Raw genomic sequence first — 20,541 nt, forward strand, 5'->3', positions numbered from 1 at the left:
TCCAGGCATTTCTATATAATATAATGTAAGTCAGTTACAGCCAAGACATCAAACAAAACAGAGTCGAGTTGAAAGTCTGAAAGGGGCCTTGGTTACAGCAGCAATGCGCTACAAAGTGGTGCCTGTGGGACAGTTCCACTAGATTATTGGGCTAGATACCACCTAGAAAAATGAGAAGTAGTGTACGGGAAGTGCCGATGAGTTGTGCAGACTCAATCATTACTCCTTGGTTCTTCATGAGATTATGTATAAACCATTTTTTTTCAGGACACATTAAAAAGAGAATGTGCTATGGACATTTGTTTCCATGGGGACAGTAAGCACTCTAGGGGATGTGTGTAGGCATGGTCATCTGAGAGTGAAGGAAAGTCTGAAGGGCTTCAAGGGAGGGAGGATAGAAAGAACATCTCTCCCTCCACAGTGCTAGGAATAAAGGTGTGTGCCACCACAGCCAGGCCCTAACGTCAGACAGTGTAAACTTTAGAGCCAAAACTGATATGGAGAACAGCAAAGTTTGTTGCATAGAGAAGGGATCATTTTACCTGAGGGAACTGGGTGCTTGTGTACCTAACAATAGGTCTTCAAAGTACATAACACAAAAAATGACAGAAGAGCAGACTGAAGTAGATAAGCCCAGAGTTAAAATGAGAAACTTCTCCTGCACCAATTGAAAATTATAGGCTGATAGAGTCTATCAGTCTAGATAGAGATGATAGACTTGAACAATGCTCTCCACCAACATGACCTGGTTAATTTTTACAGATCTCCCTACCCAACCCTAGAAAACATCCATTCCTTCCAAGTGCCTTTGAACATGTACTAAATTAATTATTATCTGCTGCAATATATAAAGCACATATCAGTTAGTTTATATGGACTCCTAATCTAAATATATTTTCAAATTGCAACAGGCATATCAAATCTAGCCTTTAAACATTGTTATCTGTAGAATTCATGCCAATGGAGTTGACTGAAGATATCCTCCTACACACATCCCCTCTCTCTCTCTGTCTCTCTCTCTCTGTCTCTCTCTCTTTCTGTCTCTCTCTCTGTCTCTCTCTGTCTCTCTCTCTCTGTCTCTCTCTGTCTCTCTCTGTCACACTCACACACACACACAACACACACACACACACACACACACACACACACACACGCACCTTACAGTGTTTTGAGTAATTTTGGGTTATATGTGTTCCCCTTACTATGGGTTGGATAGGCTCATCATTTTCTTATGATTGAACTAGAAATCATTAACAAGAACAGCCTTAGGATGGTTTCCAAATATTTGAAAACTAAATTGTTTCTTGCTAACCTATTAATTGAGAACTCACAAGAGAAAATCTAACTGTGTTGTACCAAATGACAACTTATCAGAACTTGTGATATATGTCTTAAAAGCAGTATTTGAGGACTGAGCAGTATTTTATAGGACTGAGCACTGATATTTGAAAAGAAGGGACTTGGGACTGGAGAGATGGCTCAGAGGTTAAGAGCACTTGCTATTGCAGAGAATCTGGGTTCACATCTCAGCATCCACAGGGTGCCTCCAGTTCCAGGAGAGCCAACACCCTCTTCTAGCCCCAGGCACATGTAGTACACAGACAGGCAAGTAAAACTCACAAACACACAAATAAATCTTAGAAAGATAAGAAAAGTAGAGCCTTGAGTCAATGGGCTTAGCTTCAAACAGAAACTAAAACAAAATAATAGATTTATCTCTAAATAGAAAATAAATAATAAAGATCAAAGTTAAAAAGCCACTTAAGCTAATTAATAATAGAAAGGATTAATAAAACCAGACACTTGATTATCGATTTTGAAAAGATAAATACAATTAATATGGTTTAGCTACAGTGATCAGGAAAAGTTGAAAAAGAGATAAAATTGCCAATACCTTGCAAATGACAGAACAACATTTAATACACATGATCCAACCATTAACATCTGCTTTCTGCCACCGCGTTTGATCATGAGGATGAAGTACACATTTCTTTGAAATGACAAGCCCTGCAGTCACACTCAAGATATAGAGAATCCTGATGGGTCCTTGTCTCCTGAAGAAACTGAAATTAAAGTTAAGAAAACTCTTAAGTTGGCATTGTTTATGGATCGTGCTAAACATTTTGCAGGGTAGGCAGAGTGTTGGCAAAGGGGAAATATGTTAGTTTTCTGTATTTTCTAGAAATTTGAAGAGGAGAGAAAACTGGCCATTTCCTTTATATGATCAGCATTAATCTGATACTAAAAGCAGATAATCCAGCAATATACACTATAGTGGCGTATTAGTAGGAGGTTATAACCAACTTACCTCTATACTTGGAACGCAGAGCTGGTTTACATGAAAACTTCAGTATGGAGCAAGGCACGGTGGTCAAGTGTTTGCCCAGCATGTACAAAACCCCAGGTTCAACCCCCAGCACCACCAAAGAGGAAAGAAACTTCATTTTCAATATCTTTAATTTAAAAAATAGGAGATCACCGATGAGATTTAAGATTTCTAATGTTGATTTCTGATGAAAAATTCTCGACATAGTAAGAAATAGAAATAATAGGTCTAATACAGGCACAGCTGGGAATTTATCATAAATAACTAATATAAACTAGATGTCTAAGGCAATTCCTTGAAACATTGTTTATAAGTAAAATTTTCAAGCAATGTAAATGTCCCACAGCAAGGGGGCTTATTAAATAAAATTTAGAACTTCAATTGAAATGGTTTAAATTGGAATATATATATATATATGTGTGTGTGTGTGTGTGTGTGTGTATTGTCTTCTGTTGAAGGAAAATGAAAAAATTAAATTTATATTCATTTTTAAAAATTAAATTATAGAAGCATGCTTTTGAATGTAAACTGAGCAAGAATATATAAAAATAATAATAATGTACTCACGATGTGCTGTGGGGAAATTTTATTGTTCTAAATTATTTATCCGTTTTTCTAACATTTTAAAAATATAAATCAAATTAAGAGGAAATAATTGTTTTCAACCATTAAGAAGAGGGTCTTTGTTCAGCCTGGGTATCTGAGGCGCTGATAGCACTCCCTAAGAAGGGCAGGTCCACCCAGTTTCAGCAAAGCAAGCAGGCCTGCTTTTTTTCCAGGAAGAAAGGGTATCCAAATTTTATTGGATCGTTAACTTCAACAGTCCTTCAGCTTTGACATAACTTTAAAAAGATACTTGAATTGTCAAAACTCAACGGGCCAAGAAATCCTCCAGAGAGCAGGAAGAGAGAGAAGTTAGGCAGCTCCTCCCGAGGTCTGAAAACAAGAGGGAGTTCTGTCTCGGGGAGCACTTTGCCTCTGAGGCTCCTAGGAGCTTGATAAGAACAGTTGCTAAGCTGTAGGTAATTTACTTGTCTTTTGTTTTTGAACCAAAAGAATGGAATCTAAAGGCTTAGAATAGTGTATCGATAGAGGTCAAGAACTACTGAGAGAAAACGAAGTGCTTTGATTTGAAAAGATGTTGAAAATCTCTCTTCAGGAGATCTACACATATGCGTTTATATTTCTGCTCTTGAAAAATTGTCAGTGGACAAAGGTCATGACAGTTGGAAAGAAAGACAGAAAAAGGTCCCAAGAAGTTGAGGGAAGTGTTTAAAATAACGTCAGTGTTAGCTTCACATGGGTTAACCAGAGAAGCAAGCTAAACAGTAAATTTTGGTATCTGCTAAGGGATTGTGCTTTACAAATGCCAGTAGATTAAATTTCCTTTTATGATGTTGAAATCCTATTGAGGAGAATTTTGCTGGATTTTTGTCCAAACATCACAAAACTGTCATGGCATAAATGATGCTTTTGGTCCTGGTTGAGACCACCAGATCTCTGGAATGCCTTCCCTTCAGCCTTTTCAGTTCTTCAGAGGGATCCAGGAGTTCCAGAAGCACCGTCAGGTGTGCAAGTGCATTTGTGCCGGCTTGGGGGAGGGGGAGACAAGGACCTGGTGTGCAGGCCCAAGTAAAACATTTATGTGTTACACATGATGGATAAAATTAGACTGGCCTTCCTTTCCAGAGTAAGTTTGTTACAATTCCAGGAATGGTCTCTCTTTGCAAAACTTTCAAATCCATCTCCCCTGTATTACAGGTTTTGTTAGATTTAAGGATTGCAAAACATGGACTGAGAGAGGCTATGCAAACAATTATTTCCCCAAGGAGTTAGCAAGTCATATATTTATTAAAATTTGTGGGGTTAAACCTTAGGGGAGGTTTCAGCCTTAGTAATGTGGCTTAGATAGGCCAGGAAAAAGTGAGTGGGTAACTTAGACTTCAGCCATCCTGCTATTTGAATGGTGCCCAGGGAGACCTACCCTCGAGGTCTCCAGCCAAATTCTAGAGGCCATTAGGAATTGACTCAGCTGTTACTATTATTTCCTTCTCCTTGTTTATTATAAATAATGGGGTCCTAATTTTAGAGGAAATCGTAAGGAGCTACTCTGCTCGTTTTATAGCTGACAATCCAAAGCCGAATCCTATGAAAACATGGCCTTGAGTTTGAGCGCTCTGAGGGAGTGTCGAGTCACATCAGCACAGACACACAGAGGTGCAGTCAGAAGGCTCAGGACCCGAAGAAGCAGGAGGAGTTCATACTGTCCGGCCCAGTCAGTTGGCAGTTACCACTTCCTTCCTGAGTTCCAGGTCTTATTAAATAATGTCTAGCAAGAAGGTCCTTCTAAACTCATGCTATTATTTTTGTTCTAGTCATAAGTAAAGCAGCAATGTTGTGTAGACCTGAAGAAAAATTAATTTGGGTTGCTCATGTCAAATTATTTATAGACACAAAGGAAAATAAACGTGTGGGCTTATTAGTCACACGTGTTACCCAGTCAGAGCCAACATCTTTAGCTCAGTAGGAAGCGCATTAATGTGAAGCCACCTGCTCACTGGTGCATGCAGGAGTCGCTGCAATGCTGCGTGGCTCCGGTGACAAGACCTGGGTTCAAGTATTCTATGTAGCACTTAGCTTTGCTTTCTTCTAGGGAGAGCGTACCAATGATGCCACTGGGGTTTGCCACAACTGGTAAAAATCTTCAGCAACATTGGGATCTTCAGGGACATGCATATAATAAAACAAAACAAAACAAAATAAATCAGAAAGGACTTCTCTGCTAAAATCGAGCAGTAGTAATGGGGAGAACCAAGGTTTGAGCCCAGACTTCTTACTCTCTAGTCCATGTTTTCATTTCTCAGATCCTTGGAGAAAACATTTTAATGGTTTGACTTTTTTTTTTAAAACTACTAAATATTAACTCTTCACTTCATCCAACCCACTGTAAAAGAAACAGCATATGGTGTGGTTTTTCTTTTCTTCTTGGTTGGACTTAGGTGAATTGAAAACGTTATTTTACTCCTTTAATTTTGTTTAGTCTATTTACACTAACCAAAATAGAGAACATTGTTTCTCTTCCATGAAAAGTCCTGTCCTGTCCTGTCCTGTCCTGTCCTGTCCTGTCCTTTCCTTTCCTTTCCTTTCCTTTCTTTTCTTTTTTCTTTTCTTTTCTTTTCTGCTCTGGTGATCTGGACTTTGTTTTCTGAGCAGCAGTTAACCTAGCTGCTGCTGATAGAAAGATTATAGTAGGGGAGATCATGCATACATTGGCAGTATAAATCTAGCTACACATGTTCATTCTGAGGAGAAAACATGAGCATTTCACAGAAACATTCATATGCCTATAAATAAAATTCCTTGCTTACTTTAGTCACTGGACCCTTGGTTTTTTTGTAGCTAGTTTATTGTGGAGGATCTGTAAAGAGCTAAAGACAGTAACAGTATCATTACCTGCCTGCTGGATTAATATACTTCTAAAGTTGTATTTCACCTATGGCTGTGACCATTTCTGGAAGGGTTTTACTTCTCTGTTGAGTCCCTGCCTGTTGTCAGCTTTTAAGAATCAAAGCCAATTAGACATTACCGCTGTGCTCCATAACTTTCTTTTTGAAAGTTGGGACCTGCCCTGCTTCTCTGGAAAATCCATTCTTGAGAGCTGTCATGAGCATAACCACTAATAGACTGTTTAGCATCTGCGGAGGCCTTTTGTTTCCAGGATTTCACAACCGTGGCCGTTTAATCCATAGAATATCCATGTGAGGTAGGTAGATAGAGTCAAGCATCCAATTCTCCTGCAGGGGAATTTTGGTGCCTGTAGGAGTATTGTGATTGGCACCGACTGTCCCTGATTTCCCAGAGGCCAGACACCTGGAGAGGCTTTGCTTCAGGCCCAGGTACACATCAGCATTTTAGCACAGGGGACTCTCCCTCTCTCCCCTGGCCATCCCCCTCCCCCTCTGCCTTTCCCTCTCACCTGCCACTCCCCCTCTCTTCTCTCCCTCTCTCCCTCCTCACCTCACCTCCTCCTTCATTTTGTCTCTCTCTCTTTTCTGTTTTATGAATATCCAGTGGCTCCCTGCACCATGCACCCTTACCCTGTAATAGACCCAGTACCTACATCTTGTCATCCCCTAACAAGGCTAGGATGTAATACTGTTACATGTTGGACAAACAAGAAAACTAAGGCTACTAGGCTGCTCACTTACAGTGAAGGAGCTACAGTGAGTCTAGTTCTGTCTGATTCCAAAGTCAGTTCTTCAAATGCTGCCTTTGAAGCAGAGGGTAATGTATAGCTTATCGGATTGCTGGAGGACCATGGAGGGAAGGCATGCAGCAGATAGGCCAAGCCAAAAGGACACATCCTGTTTACAAGGCAGAGCAATGCCATGCCATTGCGCTCACCCACAGAACGCTTATGAGAGCTTGTCACTCTCACTGCTGCCAGTCATAACATCCCAGATGAAAAGAATTTGGATGTCCTTCTTCTTTACTGAGAATTTTTTCCAAAAAATGGCTATTTCCTTGTAATTGCACACGTGAAAACATACCCTAAAACTACTGAAAAATTAGCTTTAAAAAAATTAGTAGGGGTTTTAACAACAACAACAGCAGCAACAACAACAACAACAATAACAACAATAGAAAACAAGTACATGGAAAAGATACTCAATTGAAACAAAAGAATCTGTTGCAGGCTTCCAGGTCTCCGATTCTCTCTCAAGTCATTGCTGGTCCAATACCTTTCAGAAATATCCAGTGTTTGTCTTTGTACATGTGTGTGCATATGTGTGTACATTCTTACATGCTCCAACTAAATTCTTTGCCTTCAGTATGAATAGTTAAGCCCTAGGTATGTATGTGTGTGTGTATGTATATATATATATATTTTTAGATTTACTTATTTATTATATATAAGTACACTGTAACTGTCTTCAGACACACCAGAAGAGGGCGTCGGATTTCATTACAGATGGTTGTGAGCCACCATGCGGTTGCTGGGATTTGAACTCAGGACCTCTGGAAGAGCAGTCAGTGCTCTTAACCACTGAGCCATTTCTCCAGCCCCCCTAGGTATATTGTTAAAGCAGAACTATATTCTGTGAACATTATCAGTATTTTATGGCATTCTTTATATTAAATTATTTGTGTATAAATGATTATTTTACTTTATAAAGGAAATATAGTTGTATATTATTAATTGTGTCCTTAAATGAAATACTAGTAAATGCAAAAAAGATCAAATTATAAAAGGTTCCCATTAAGTGTTTTAATTACTGGTTCCTGGGTTATATGTGAGGGAAAAAGTGTAATATATTAAGAATTAGATCCCTGGGCCCCAGTAGATTCAATGTATTCTTCAAAATTTCTCAGTTTTTCCAGCTGTCTCTATTCTAACTGATAAAATAAATTGCATAATCATTCAATTCTAAAGAGTGGGAAATATTTTGAGGCAAAGGGGCTATTATACTGGGCTGTAATATTCAGTGATATTTCAGAACAGTAGACAATAATGTCAGGCTATTTTATTGGAAATGGTATGTGTCTGGTATAAACATAAGCTACGGTGAGCAAGCTTTAGTTTTCTCTAATACAGGATCTGACCATCTTAAGTGTCTCAATGTTAAAGGCGAGGAGTTGCTAATTCTTTTCTTTCTCTTTTCTAATTTTAGGTTTTAGTATAAAGGCAGTGCCATTCCAGAACGCCGTTTTGAATGTAAAAGAACTTGGAGGTATAAATTTCACAGTCCTCTCTACATCTGCCCTTGACTTTGCAAGTTGCGATTCACGTATTACATGTAATTAAAATGTGATAATATATTCTAGGTGAATGATTTTTTTTACCCTTCTCTTAATGATATATTTTATAGTAATTCTTTCCTTTACATATGCATTAGCAGTTATTTTAGAGCTGTATACTATAAACTTTGCTCTCTTACGTGTGAGTCAAAGGACTACAGTAAGGGCACCTGCTGTGCTGTATCATTGTCTTTTATTTGCTAATTATTCTAAAAGGAAGCTGATGAAAAGGATCTAAAAAAGTAAAATTAAAAACTAAGCTATGTGGGGCAAAGAATCGTATTTATGTGTGAGTTTATACTGCAGGTCTGATTATGTCCAGTGTTTTTAGAATCTATTTATTCCGATAATAAATCTTTGCCAATGGTTTCTTTGCTGGTCAGGCACTTTTATTGGATAGGCTACACCCCAAAGCCTCCGTCAGTCAGTCTTTCATTACACTCTCTGTCTGGCTTCTTCTTTTTTTTTTCCATTTGTGTTTTATGTCAGTTAGGGTCTTAACCCACACAAACAGATTAACAAAGAAATCGGTCAATTCAGTGAACCTACTAAATTCTCTTGTGGCCCCAGCAAATGCCGAGTGCCAGAGTTCAGTATAATATCGATGAGCTTAGTGACTTAGAAGAAAGTTCTCTTCTGTCTTCTTAATCATCTGTGATGCTGACCTTACCCTGCTTTTTGTGATTGGTTTTTTTCCCCCTTCCATGTCAAGGTCACTTCTAATCGTGACTTATTTGGGGTGTTGTAAAGTGCAGACACCCAGCTTTACGCCACCTTATCAATGTTTGATGCATTACTATATTGTTCAATAAAGTGTTGACTGACCTTTCCAGGTGTCTGTCAGTGGGACAGCCAACGGTGACTTACAGCATCAGTATCAGAAAGCATCCATGATTGAGCAATTGTAGCTCTCTCTTAAGGCGCTTGGTGTTACCGTTTTACAATATCCTAGGAACATGAATGCTGATCCTAGCCAGAAAGCAGCCAAGCAGAGAAAAACAGAGACATCCCTGTAATAACTTCTGTGTACACAGTTTTAAGACTGCTTTCTAATAGTTTGACTATTTGAATACTGCTTTGTTTTCTGCTAGCTATCCTCCCAGTGACAATATTTGTAGACATTTCTTAGTCATGGATTCTAATATAAACATCTGTAGACTCTTAAGTGTATGGTTTGAAAAGTCTTTTGGCTTTGATTATTAGGCTAGATTTTTAAAAAGACTTTCATTGAACATTCATCAGGGATAGCATCAAACTTGTGAATGGGCAAGCTGTTTATTATATAAGATGTTTATTTGAGTGAAATGAATGGGGAATGTTTCTTAACATGTAAGGAAAATGAATGAGTGAACCTAATGTTGACTGTATGCCATTGAAACAGAGCACAGTGAAGAAGAACTCGGAGGGCTGGGATTCTGTAGGATAGGAGTTTGTCTTTTCTCAAGGAGGTTTATTTTCACTACAAACAAAACTGACCTGACAGTTTGATGAGATGATGGGAATTACAAGGGAGAGGATGCCATATGTGTTTGGTGATCACGTTTTAGTTCATGACTTACTGTTAGGAGGCTGAACAGTGTCGGTACAGAACAGAACCTCTGGACTAGAGCGGCAGGCTAGTTCCGGGTTGACGATAATGGGGTTTGTGTGTGCATTAGTGTGGAAGAACAAGTTTCTGGCCCAACCATACATTATTTTTCCGTCTTCAACTTTAACAACCCTGTGGCCATTGAGTAACCATCTGGAAAAGGTAGGTTTCTCAGTGCAATGTGTGTATCTGTTTCATAGCATCCGGGGCACGCAGCAGAGGGAGTTGGTTTCAGGATGGGTTGCCCCTTTGTTTATTTACTGAAAACTTAGGGTTGGGTATTCTGTTTTACCTCACTCTGGAAGCAGCACGGGCAGAGCTAGGCTCGCACATTGAAGGAAGCCAACTTTTCAGGGATTTATAGTATTTCTGGGTACTGAGGGAATCATTTCAATGCCAGCCATTTAGGGAGAAATAGAACTTAGTGAAATCAAGTTGCCTGGGAACTACTTGGTCAAGTATTCTAAGCTCAGGGGCCACGAGTTGAGTGTTTCAGGACGGCTGTGGGAAGGCAGGTGACCTGCCTTCACCAGTGCTAGGTCAGAGTCAGTCAGTTTGTCAGTGGAGGGAAGGATGCAAAATTCAAGGGAGAAACCACTCAGGGTAGGCAGTTGGCGGGAGCCGAGGAAGCAACGAGGCATCATGAGGAAGGTGCAGACAGTTGTCATCATCCTGGACCTAACACAGGAGAGTGGCATCATCCCCTTCCCAACCTTAGGTTAAATTCCTTACTGTTTTAAAATGAAAATGACAGGAACTCTTATTATCGTCTTCCTTATTTAGGGGACAAGATGAGATAACAATGAAAAATGGAGCTAAGTTTAATGAAAGTCACCTCAGGTCATCTTAATAACAAACTAGGTTTGTACCTGTAACAGATCCATGCTTTGTATATACATGTATATCTCACATGTGTGCGAAATGTATATAACCTATAGGGCTACATAATGGTATGTTATTTTGCATTTCTGATTCGTGATTCTCCGTCGCATCAGTTCCTTCTCACATAGTATTTCCCCACAGTTTACACCGTCTTCCCACCACAGTGCGTCCAGGGCTGAGGGTCAGTCTAAGTAAAACATAGCCCCTATGGATTTGGTGACAGAGGTAATCCTGACTATACCTGTGGGGAATTAATGAAAGTTTGGAAAACTGTGAAATGAATGGGCAAAACAACGGCCAACGTTGTAGAGAAATGGTGACATAAAGAGAGCAGGCAGTTCAGCCTGACAGCCGTGACAGACCACTCGTCTCCAGTATTCACAAGAGCTTGTCCCCTGCAACTTACCTGTCACTCCCAACAGGCTGCACTGGTTATGCCTGTGGTTTTAACATATATTAATTGTGTTTCATAAGGGATCTCATTGAGACATTTGTATACATCTATAAAAAACTATGTTGGTCATATTTACCCTGTTACCCTCTGATCTCTTGTCATTTCTCTTGATTTTCTCTCTCTCCGAAGAGCCTCTTTTTTTTTTTTTTTTTAACGAGCCAGTGAGTTTAGGTTGCTTACATGAATGAGCTTGGATTAAGGGGATATTTAGGAGACTTCTAGCTTCCTACCAATGGCTCCATCACCAAGAAAATGGCTCCTCGCTTCCACAGCAACTATGAACTTGCCAGTAGCTCCTCAGGGAGGCCTAGGGCCTTTGGAGCCCTTCTCCAATCCGTGAAGGGGTGTTGACAGGATCGGTCTTGTGCAAGTCCTTCCAGCTGCTGTAAGTTAGTACATGCCAGAGCCATCCATGGCCAGAAGACTGTGTCCTACAATACAGACCATTAGTGCACTCCTTCCTTGCACCTCCTCTTGCACGGGCCTTGGACTGGGATGACAGAGATACCTTATTCAATGCCAAGGGTTGGGTAGTCATTTATTCTCAAAGCTTCGACTATGAGTCTCTGTAAATGCTACCCGGTGTTCTGACCAATGCTGGCAGAAGCTCCGTCCCACTAGTCCGTGCTCATAAACACACACGTTTAGTAGCGCGTAGCAGGTCCATTTAACAGAACAGCAGTAAGTGATTGCGCCTATCTCTCTATGAATTCTGGACTCAAGGCTTCCGTTTCTCCCTTCCTGTTCCCTTCCTCGTTCTCAGTTATCATTGTGATTTCATGGGGAACAGGTACTTTTATCCTCTCACAGGTTATAATAAGACACAGAGACTGAGAAGGAGATGTGAGTTCACGGGCACACACATGTCATACAGTGTACAGGACGTGCGAAGCATTTGGAACAGCGCATGGCACAGGAGAAAGAGTTTGCACACCTCACCCCTTCTGCCGTAGTCATCGTTCTCTGCGCCCCTGAAAGTCTCCACATGCTGACACTTTTTCGTTCGGGATATAATCATCAGAGGCAATCTTGACAAAACAGATACCCATTTGCACACTAAAAGCTTTACTAAAAGTGTCTCATTGTTGTGGCTGCTTTCAGCACACGTTCTCCTTTTGTTCCTGTCTCTCTCATAGTTTGAGGTCTTTAGGTCAAAAACCTGATCTGACTCACCATGCCATCCGGTCCACCCTCCTCCTTTTGGGTGCAGCACTGCTGCCTTCTGCGTGCCTCTGATGCCAGCCTAGCTAGAACCCTGACACAGTCACTCCTTTTCTTCTGACTCAGTCATTCAGCAGGTTTTTCTAGAGTACAAATTAGTTTCCAGGCCCCTTTCTAGGTTTGGTGACTGGAGCTTTGAGGAGAGCACTGCGTAAGCCAGGTGAGTGACAGGAGACGGGACCATGGTGTCCTCCTCACCTCCTTAATTAGAGCAAGAGTCATTTCCTACAGGACTGGAGAGAATGGCTGGGTTAATGCCATCCTCACCCTGCCTAGTGAAAGCAAGTGTTCACTCTGAACCCATGAAGGGATTTTTACTATTCTCCTGGAGCTGACCCTGCCATTGTGTCCCCACTGAAATTAGCGCAAAGCTCCTCTTTCTGTTTGACTCCATTAACCCGCTTGTCTCTTGGAGGTACGGTCTCACAACCCAGTCTGCCTTTGACCTTGCAGGCCTCCTGGGTGCTAGGATTAGAGGCCTGTGCTCCCCCTTGCTTTCCCTGTTCTGGATGTGTTACGAGATGCCTAGCTGGGATCCTGATGGACAGATGGATTGTTCTTTGAGTGAAGTTTTCTTCTTCAGCGACTACTTTCCAGACTCAGTCACTGCGTTTGATTCTGGGCCCATCTATGTTCCCGAGTGTTTTGTTGTCTGTAAAATGTGGTATCAGTTTCTGTGTCAAGTCATTTTGTGAGGGCCTGGCCTAATACTGTGTAAGATTTGTGTTCATTAAAATTATATTCCCACTGCTTTCCTAAGTACACACACACACGCACACACACGCACACATACATGCACACACACAAATTAATAGAAACAATTCAACTGTCAATGAAACCTTTTCCCTCATGGTCTTTTAAATTGACCAATTTTAGGTAACTTTTCTTTCTTTTTTACCCTTGCTCTGCCCCTTCCATTGTACCCTCCTTCCTCTCCCCCATCCCTGTCCCCCAACAATATACTCTTTTCTCCTGCTATGCTGTCTCCCATTATGGCACCAAAAGGCCACCAGGAAGGGAGTACATTCACTTAGCACTCCACAGGCTCTAATACTCACCACCCTAACCTCTGTTTTCTCAGGTTTCACCTGAGAGCTCTCTCGTCTTCGTCTCCTAGTTGTTCTCTACCTAGCTCTTGTAACTCAAGCACATTACCAAGTTCAGCGACACATCTATTGTCTAACCGAGCTCAGAGCGTAGTCTACACTGCAGTGACGCTGCAGCCTGGATAGTTTCTCATCTTTGAAATTCATAGTTCCTAAATCTACAGAGTGTCTACGTTCATGGATAACCTTTTCTGTATTGGAAATCTCATGTATGAACATGTATGAACACGTAAATCTCATGTATGAACATGTATGAACCTGTAGCCTACAGTGACGGAAATTTGGTTTCTTAACAAACTTGTTTTTTTTTTTTTAATCTATTGATCAAGATCCGGGCGTGATAATATTCCCTAACTACATTCCGGAACCATGAATGATTTTGCCGACAGACTTGTCTTCTTTATTTCTCCCTCTAATATTCTAACGGGTCCTGTCTGAGTTGTCTCTTCATCCTCCTCTAGCCCTTTCCCCATCCCTGCCCAGCATCCCCTTTGGCAGTCTAGTCTTCGAAGATGGCATTCAGAAAGGTAAAAGAAAGCTGACAGGTGGTTAGCTGTCCCCGTTACCATAGCATTCATGGCTGTTAGTTGTCAACCAAATGGGGAAAAAAAATCCTTGGGGGATATTTCATTTTGTTGTTTGTGGTTCCAGACCCAGTAAAGAAAATAAGGCAGCAAGGAGCTGCAGAAAGGGCAAGTTGCCTGCAGTGGTGGGCTAGCTCAGCTGGCAGGCCGGTCACCGAAGGGTTTTTCAGGATTGTCAGCTCAGCCATTTTTTTTAAAGGCTGTGTCTTTGAGCAGCCAGCTGTTATCAGAACCAGATGTTGACTGTGTCCTGCCTCTTTGTTTGCCTGGAGGGGCTGCCTCCTAACAGGGAAAGGTGCTGCTGTTAGCTCTCCTACCGGCCACCTCCGGGTGCTAGTTAATCTCTCCAGAAACTGTCCAGGGCAAACTTCTTGTCAAGAGACCCAGGGGACACACTGTCTGCCTGTTTCTTATAATTTCTGTCTTTCTGTCCAGACCATCTGATGTCCTTCACCACCACTCCCTGCCGCACCCCCCCCAAAGTTTTCTTGTTTCCCTTTGCTGAAAGTTACTTTAGAGAAAAGTATCCCCCTTTCATTCTATCTTTCACACGTTATCCCCTGTGTTTTTATGCACTATTCCTTGGCCCTGCCTCAACACCTTATGGGGAAAAGGGCTCAGGGTATTCTTACAAAAACACTGGAATTGTTAATTCTCAGGGTTCTGATAGTGGATTAGTAAGCAGATAGTGTGAAGTAGTAGAAGCCAGGGGGTTAATTTTGTGCTAGGAAAAGAAAAGGTATGGTAATATAGACCTGGTTGCTTTGGCCTGGGAGATGGGTGGGGGCCCCTAGAGTGTCCTGCTGGTATCAGAGCAGTGTGACTTTTGAAAAAAGTCCTAGACATCTGCAGAGATGGGTGTTGGGGTAAAGGGGACAAGGAACTGTGTCCAAGGCAAAAGAACGTGAAAATGCAGAAGGGGGCCTGGATAAGACAGTGTTCACGGGATACTGCAGAACCATCCAAGTAAGGAAAGTGTAAGCAGCTGTACCCAAGGAAATATGAATGCTCTGTATCTGTTACAGAACCGTAAGGAAGAAATGTTGACCTGCAAGGAGCGTTCTCTCAGGACACCCTGCCACTTCGTGTCTGAGCCCCTTACTGTGTTGTGATATCTGTAAAATACAAGCTTTAATACATTACCCCAACTTTATTTCCCAAGGGATTGGACTGGAAGAGAAAAGTTAAATTGCCTTAAGCTCCCCGGGAGAGATGCTTTGAGAATGGACTGTGGTATTTTCACAAATTCTCCTTTTCTAGTCGCAGGCCTATGGTAATGGGTAGTGTTGAGTGGTCAAAGCCTCTTGATAGAGTATTGTCTCCTTATCTAAGAAAATAACCGGACCGTTCTTTACCAGCAATAGCCGGTTGACTCCTGGCTCCCTGGGCCATGCACTCTATCACCGAAGCTTGGGCTGTGCTAGGGGAAATGATGTTGAGGTGAAGCCAAGGCTCTTGGATGGGAGTTAAAAGGCCACAGCTATCTGAATTGGTTGAACGGGATCCCAGGGTGGCGGTGTTCAAGCGTTTTTTACACTTGCTAAGGGAAAGCTGAGCCAAAGAAATGAATCTAGAGGCCCAGAAGTCTGTTACTGGCTCATGTAGACCTGACCTTAATTTTTTGTTTTCTCCTGGAGGAGTGCCCTAGGAAATTTTTTAAAAATCTATCTTTTTGGTCATAGTCCAGGGTAGTACTGAACAATCCACTTCTAAGACTGTATACATAAAGATTATTCTAGAAACTTGTTTCCTGGCCCTCTGACCCCCTGGCAATAGGGATCTCAAGTGCTTCTGAAGGCTGCACGGTTTCCCATTTTGAGAGGATCGGGTCATTCCCCACTTGCAGCCCTACCAACCATATTCTTGGAACATTTCTCAGCTTAGCTTCTTGTCTCTCACAAGGGAATAGGTATTACTGTTTCTCCCGGGGGTTACCATAATAACAACCAATTTTCACTGTGTATTTGGTTTCAGTGTGGTGTTGCAGCAATAGCCTTTGCAAGTCAGGAGACCAGTATTTTCCTCCAGCAAAACAAGCCATGGGGACATTGGGCAAGGCCCTTAGCATTCCCAAAGTAGTTTTCTTTTCGATGCTGGTAGCTGCTGACGCTGATAGCTCTTCTCCTGTTTGAGCCTAACATACGCCATGCATTTGACCTCGGAGCTCAGTGCATGCCTTACCCTGGCTGTTAAGCTACTGCAGAGGGCTGTACAGCCCTGGGTCCTTCCTTTCCTTTCCACCTTAACCTCAGTCACTTATTTTATCTTTAGCTGTGGTAGATATGCAGGGAAACTTGTGTTTTATGTGTTCAGTGAGCAGGATACACACATTTATATCCTATAACTGGCGTGAGTTCAGGATGCAGTCTAGGGTAAGATGAAACGAAGCGGATTTCCCAGAGGAGAAGAATGCAGACAAACACATAAGGGACAGAAGTCATGGAGGGAACAATAGGCTCCGATTATGGCTGGGAGAAGATGGGAGACTTACACAGAGCATTAGAAACACCAGCAGTTTCAGGGCAGAGGACACATTGTTAAATTATTCCTCAAGACAGTAGAGTAATGATATCCCCCTTAGAAGGAGGAAGTTGGCTTGTGAGTATTTAATTCATGTTATTTAATATCAGTTCTATACCTGGCCTCAAGAATACGATTCCTGCTACACAGATTTAGGTACACGCGTGCATACAATTGCCCTTCAGCTTAGTGTTCCGGATGTTTTCATGGGAGACAGGCATCAGGCATAGTGATTAGGTAAGCAGTCAGACGTTGACAGACTCCCATCGTTGTAGTGGTTTCCTGGCAACTGGTGAAGAAGTAATATCCTCTCAATGATATACCTTAGCTCACCGAATTAAATAGAAGTGCCGACATATCCACTACTGAATCAGTCAGGTCATTGGCCTCGTTGGTGGCATCGTATACTTGCTGATTTTTAATTTCCTGACGTCCAAAGTATTGTAAAAAAGACTGCTGAAGACGCATGATCATTTAAATCTTGATATTTTGGCCATCCTTCTAAGAGCTGCCAGTGTGAGCAGTATTGTTATAGAAAGTTAGTTATGCATTTTCATATAAGCACATAAAGTAATAAGGGACTTACACGACTAAAAATTGAAAGTGTGAGGTTTTTTTCTTTTTCTTTTTTTCTTTCTTTCTTTTTTTTTTTTGTTTTGTTTAAAGGTCTCTGTTTTCCTTTCCTGTTCCAAACCCATGGTATTGAACACACAGTGTGTGTGTGTGTGTGTGTGTGTGTGTGTGTGTGTGTGTGTGTGTGTGTGTGTGAAAATTATCAAACAATGGCAAATGAAATCTATAACCGAGATAGAATTAAATCTGTACAAAGAAAGGAACGCAAGACAAAGCTTAGGACACAGACAATGGAGGCATGAGGTAGAGGTGGAACTCATCAGGATTATTAATCAAAGAGCTCATCAGAGTTATTAATTGGAACTCCACATTTGGAGCTGTGCCTTTATTTTCCTTTTCTCCTTGCACTAAGTAGGGGATAGCAGCTGTGTTTACCCACAAACTAAATCCTTGAATGTGGGTGCTAGACCCAGAGAGGTAGAGCAGTGTCTCAATGTACACTGACTGCCAGGTGGGTTAGAAAGCCCACACACACAGGAGACAAGCCACTTGTCTGTCCCCATTAATCACTGAAAACAGACAGCGGTAAACAGAGGAGCTGGCAGACAGACCTCTCACACAAAGAAGAGCATGTAATTATGACACGCCACAGTATGAACAAAGTCAACACCATAAAGGAAGGATCCCCAATCCAGAGTGGGAAGAGGACGGTATCAAAGACGTGGAGCTAACGAAGTGGTCAGGAGATGCCCCGAGAGCTACAGAAAGGCTTTGTGTTCACAAGAGACAATCAAACCCACCACCTAGGAATCGAAATTTGACTTTAAAATTTTAAGTAAAAATGTTGACACAATTTAGGTGTGAATTACTGAGACTTCAGAGCGAGCTAGAGAGTTTCGTCAGAAGGCCATGCAGAACAAATATTTTGAAAGTATGGGGATGTGGGGGAAGCTATAGAAGATATTTACAGAAGTGAGGTATGGATAAATGAATATTCAGATTTAATGTTTCTGAGTGCCAAGTGGGAATATATGTAAATGGGTAATTATGGGATCACACGCACGTACATCTGATACCACATGCATGCTCAGGCATACACACATATATTACTTTATGTGCACGTGTGTGGTGTATGTCTATGTGTCATGTCACTTGGATGAAATTAAAGGCAGATAAATCGATAGAAGCATACATAGAACCAGCTATAAAACACTGGATATAGACTATAATTAATGAAAGAATTTTGCAAGTTTACCTAAGGGTATATAGCAACAGTAAAAAGTGGGTGATATATTCATAAGTGGATTTTTTTCAAAACAGTTCAAAAGGCTGTGTGTTCAAGTCATGTAATAAACTTAGATGGTGAAAGAGAGTTCCCCAAGAATCAAATGCATTTTTTCCTTATGAAAACTTCATTTTTAAAGAATGAACTTTTAATAGATTTTTATTTGGTTTATTTTATGGGTGTAAGTGTTTCCCATGCATATAAGAATGTGCATTTCTGGTACCTGTGGAGATCAGAAGGCATCTAATTTTGTGGATCCGGAATCACTGATGTTTCTAAACCACCATCTGGGTTCTGCAAGAGCAACAAGTGCTCTTGACCACTGAACTATCTTGTCAGCCCCTAAAGAATGAAATATTTATGAAAGGAAATATAAAGAAAACATGATAAAGTTGGGGAGCAATATAAAACCAACAAAAGCTATGACGAATAAAAAGCATATGTATCATAATAAATGTAAATAATTAAATTTATTTTAAAATGCCATTAAAAAGCACAATACCCTTGAAAGACAGTTCAGCGAGGTATGTGGTAATATATTAAAAAAAATGAAGCTGTAGAAATGTTATCCTAAAAGTGTCATTGAAAAATCAAGTACTTAAAATCATGTTATTCAGATGAACTAGAACAGAAATTGTTGGGTAGACTATAATACACTAAGATAGCTAAATAACCATAAACTTTAAAAATACTCAGCTATAGAATTCTGAAAGCCAAAACTGAGGATCCCAGAAACAGACCTAATAAGCAGAAAAAGACTAATAGATTTATAATCAGGAGAGGAATTTAGCCTGGCTTTCAAAGACAACCTATTATAAATTAAAACACTAAAGCATTTGAATAAGTAATAATATATTAATAAACTGATCTAATTGATAATTGGTCTGATTGATACTTATTTTTTTTACTGATTTATTTTACTTAAGCAGTCTTTTGTGTATGGATTCCTCTTCTCCTTCAGCTCCTCAGTAATTTCCTTCTTGTATTCACCCCTCTCCTTTCCCACTGTCAAAACTTGGCTTCACTTTCCAGGATTCTTCTTGTGGTCTTTGTCCAGCTTTAGGCTGGCGACACTCACCTTGCTGGGGTACATGCCTACATGGCACATTGTACCCTTAGCCTTTTCTCGCTGCAACCATTCAGTCTAGATGTCATTTCTTTCTGTATACCTGGACCACTTTGCCCATCATCTTGTCTTCATAGTGTCCTTGGACAACTCAGACTTCACCATCCTTTCCAACAGGCATAGATTCTGTCTCTGTCTCGACTCTGTGGGAAGGGGAAGACCTGACCTGTCTTCAGATGTGAGAATGTGCATTGAAATGCCGGCTATCATTCTGCTTTAGTCAGAAGTCACAGAGACACTGAACTTCATTTTGGGGGCTGCCAGTCCTGTGATGGCTACAAAAGAGAGAGAGTCTACAAGTGACTTCCAGTTCTGATAATCATGTATTTTATACTCGAATCAAAAATATATGTTCCTCTGAAACATACATAATTTTATACCTGTTATCATATTTGTGCTTTCTAATTGAAGTAAATTAAAGGAAATTAGATGAGGGAAAAAGGCACCAAACAAGATTTCAAGGTATTCTAACCTTGGTACCATAAACAAAATTTAAATTTATATGACTCCATATTCAATTTACAACTCAAAACAGACAAACAGGCAACAAGAACAAAAACCAAAGCCCTTAAAGACTATGAGAAAATCTTTGTGGCTTTGGGCTGAGAAGATTTACATTTAAAGACTTCTCCACTTTCAAACAGCAGGGAAGACAAGCCATAACTAAAGAAAAAGCCTTATGTGTAAATTCTTGTAAAGGACTTGGATCCAGGTGTGGAGAAATGCAAGTGAAATTAAATAGTGAGAAAAGTCATTGAAAAGAGGATAAAGGGATTTTGTGCACTTATCCCAAATATTGGCTAGCAGAGATGGGCACATCTAGTGATGGAGGTACATGCATTTAAAGGGCTGCACCTACATTAGTGTCCGTCTAAAGGGAAAGCAATCAGACCTCGATGTACAGAACCGGCACCTCTCCCACACTGCCATAGAAGTATAAAATAATGTAATTTGGGGAGTTGGGGGTGCTGCAGAGATGGCTCAGAGGTTAAAAGCACTGACTGCTCTTCCAGAGGTCCTGAGTTCAATTCCCAGCAACCACATGGTGGCTCACAACCATCTGTAATGGGATCCAAT

The 20,541-nt window shown here is 40.9% G+C and overlaps 1 protein-coding gene across 7 annotated transcripts in view; it reads left to right on the forward strand.

Annotated features, from left to right (window-relative positions):
- Arl15 (ADP-ribosylation factor like GTPase 15) overlaps positions 1-20,541 on the forward strand; it is a 384,290-nt gene that overhangs the window by 137,292 nt on the left and 226,457 nt on the right. For all 7 annotated transcript variants that reach the window (XM_039103515.2, NM_001399590.1, XM_063282576.1 and 4 more), the window contains one exon: positions 7,999-8,058. In XM_039103515.2, the coding sequence (XP_038959443.1) occupies positions 7,999-8,058 (60 nt within the window). The remainder of the gene's footprint in view (positions 1-7,998; positions 8,059-20,541) is intronic.

Source organism: Rattus norvegicus, chromosome 2, assembly GCF_036323735.1.
Source record: "Rattus norvegicus strain BN/NHsdMcwi chromosome 2, GRCr8, whole genome shotgun sequence".
NCBI lineage: Eukaryota > Metazoa > Chordata > Mammalia > Rodentia > Muridae > Rattus > Rattus norvegicus.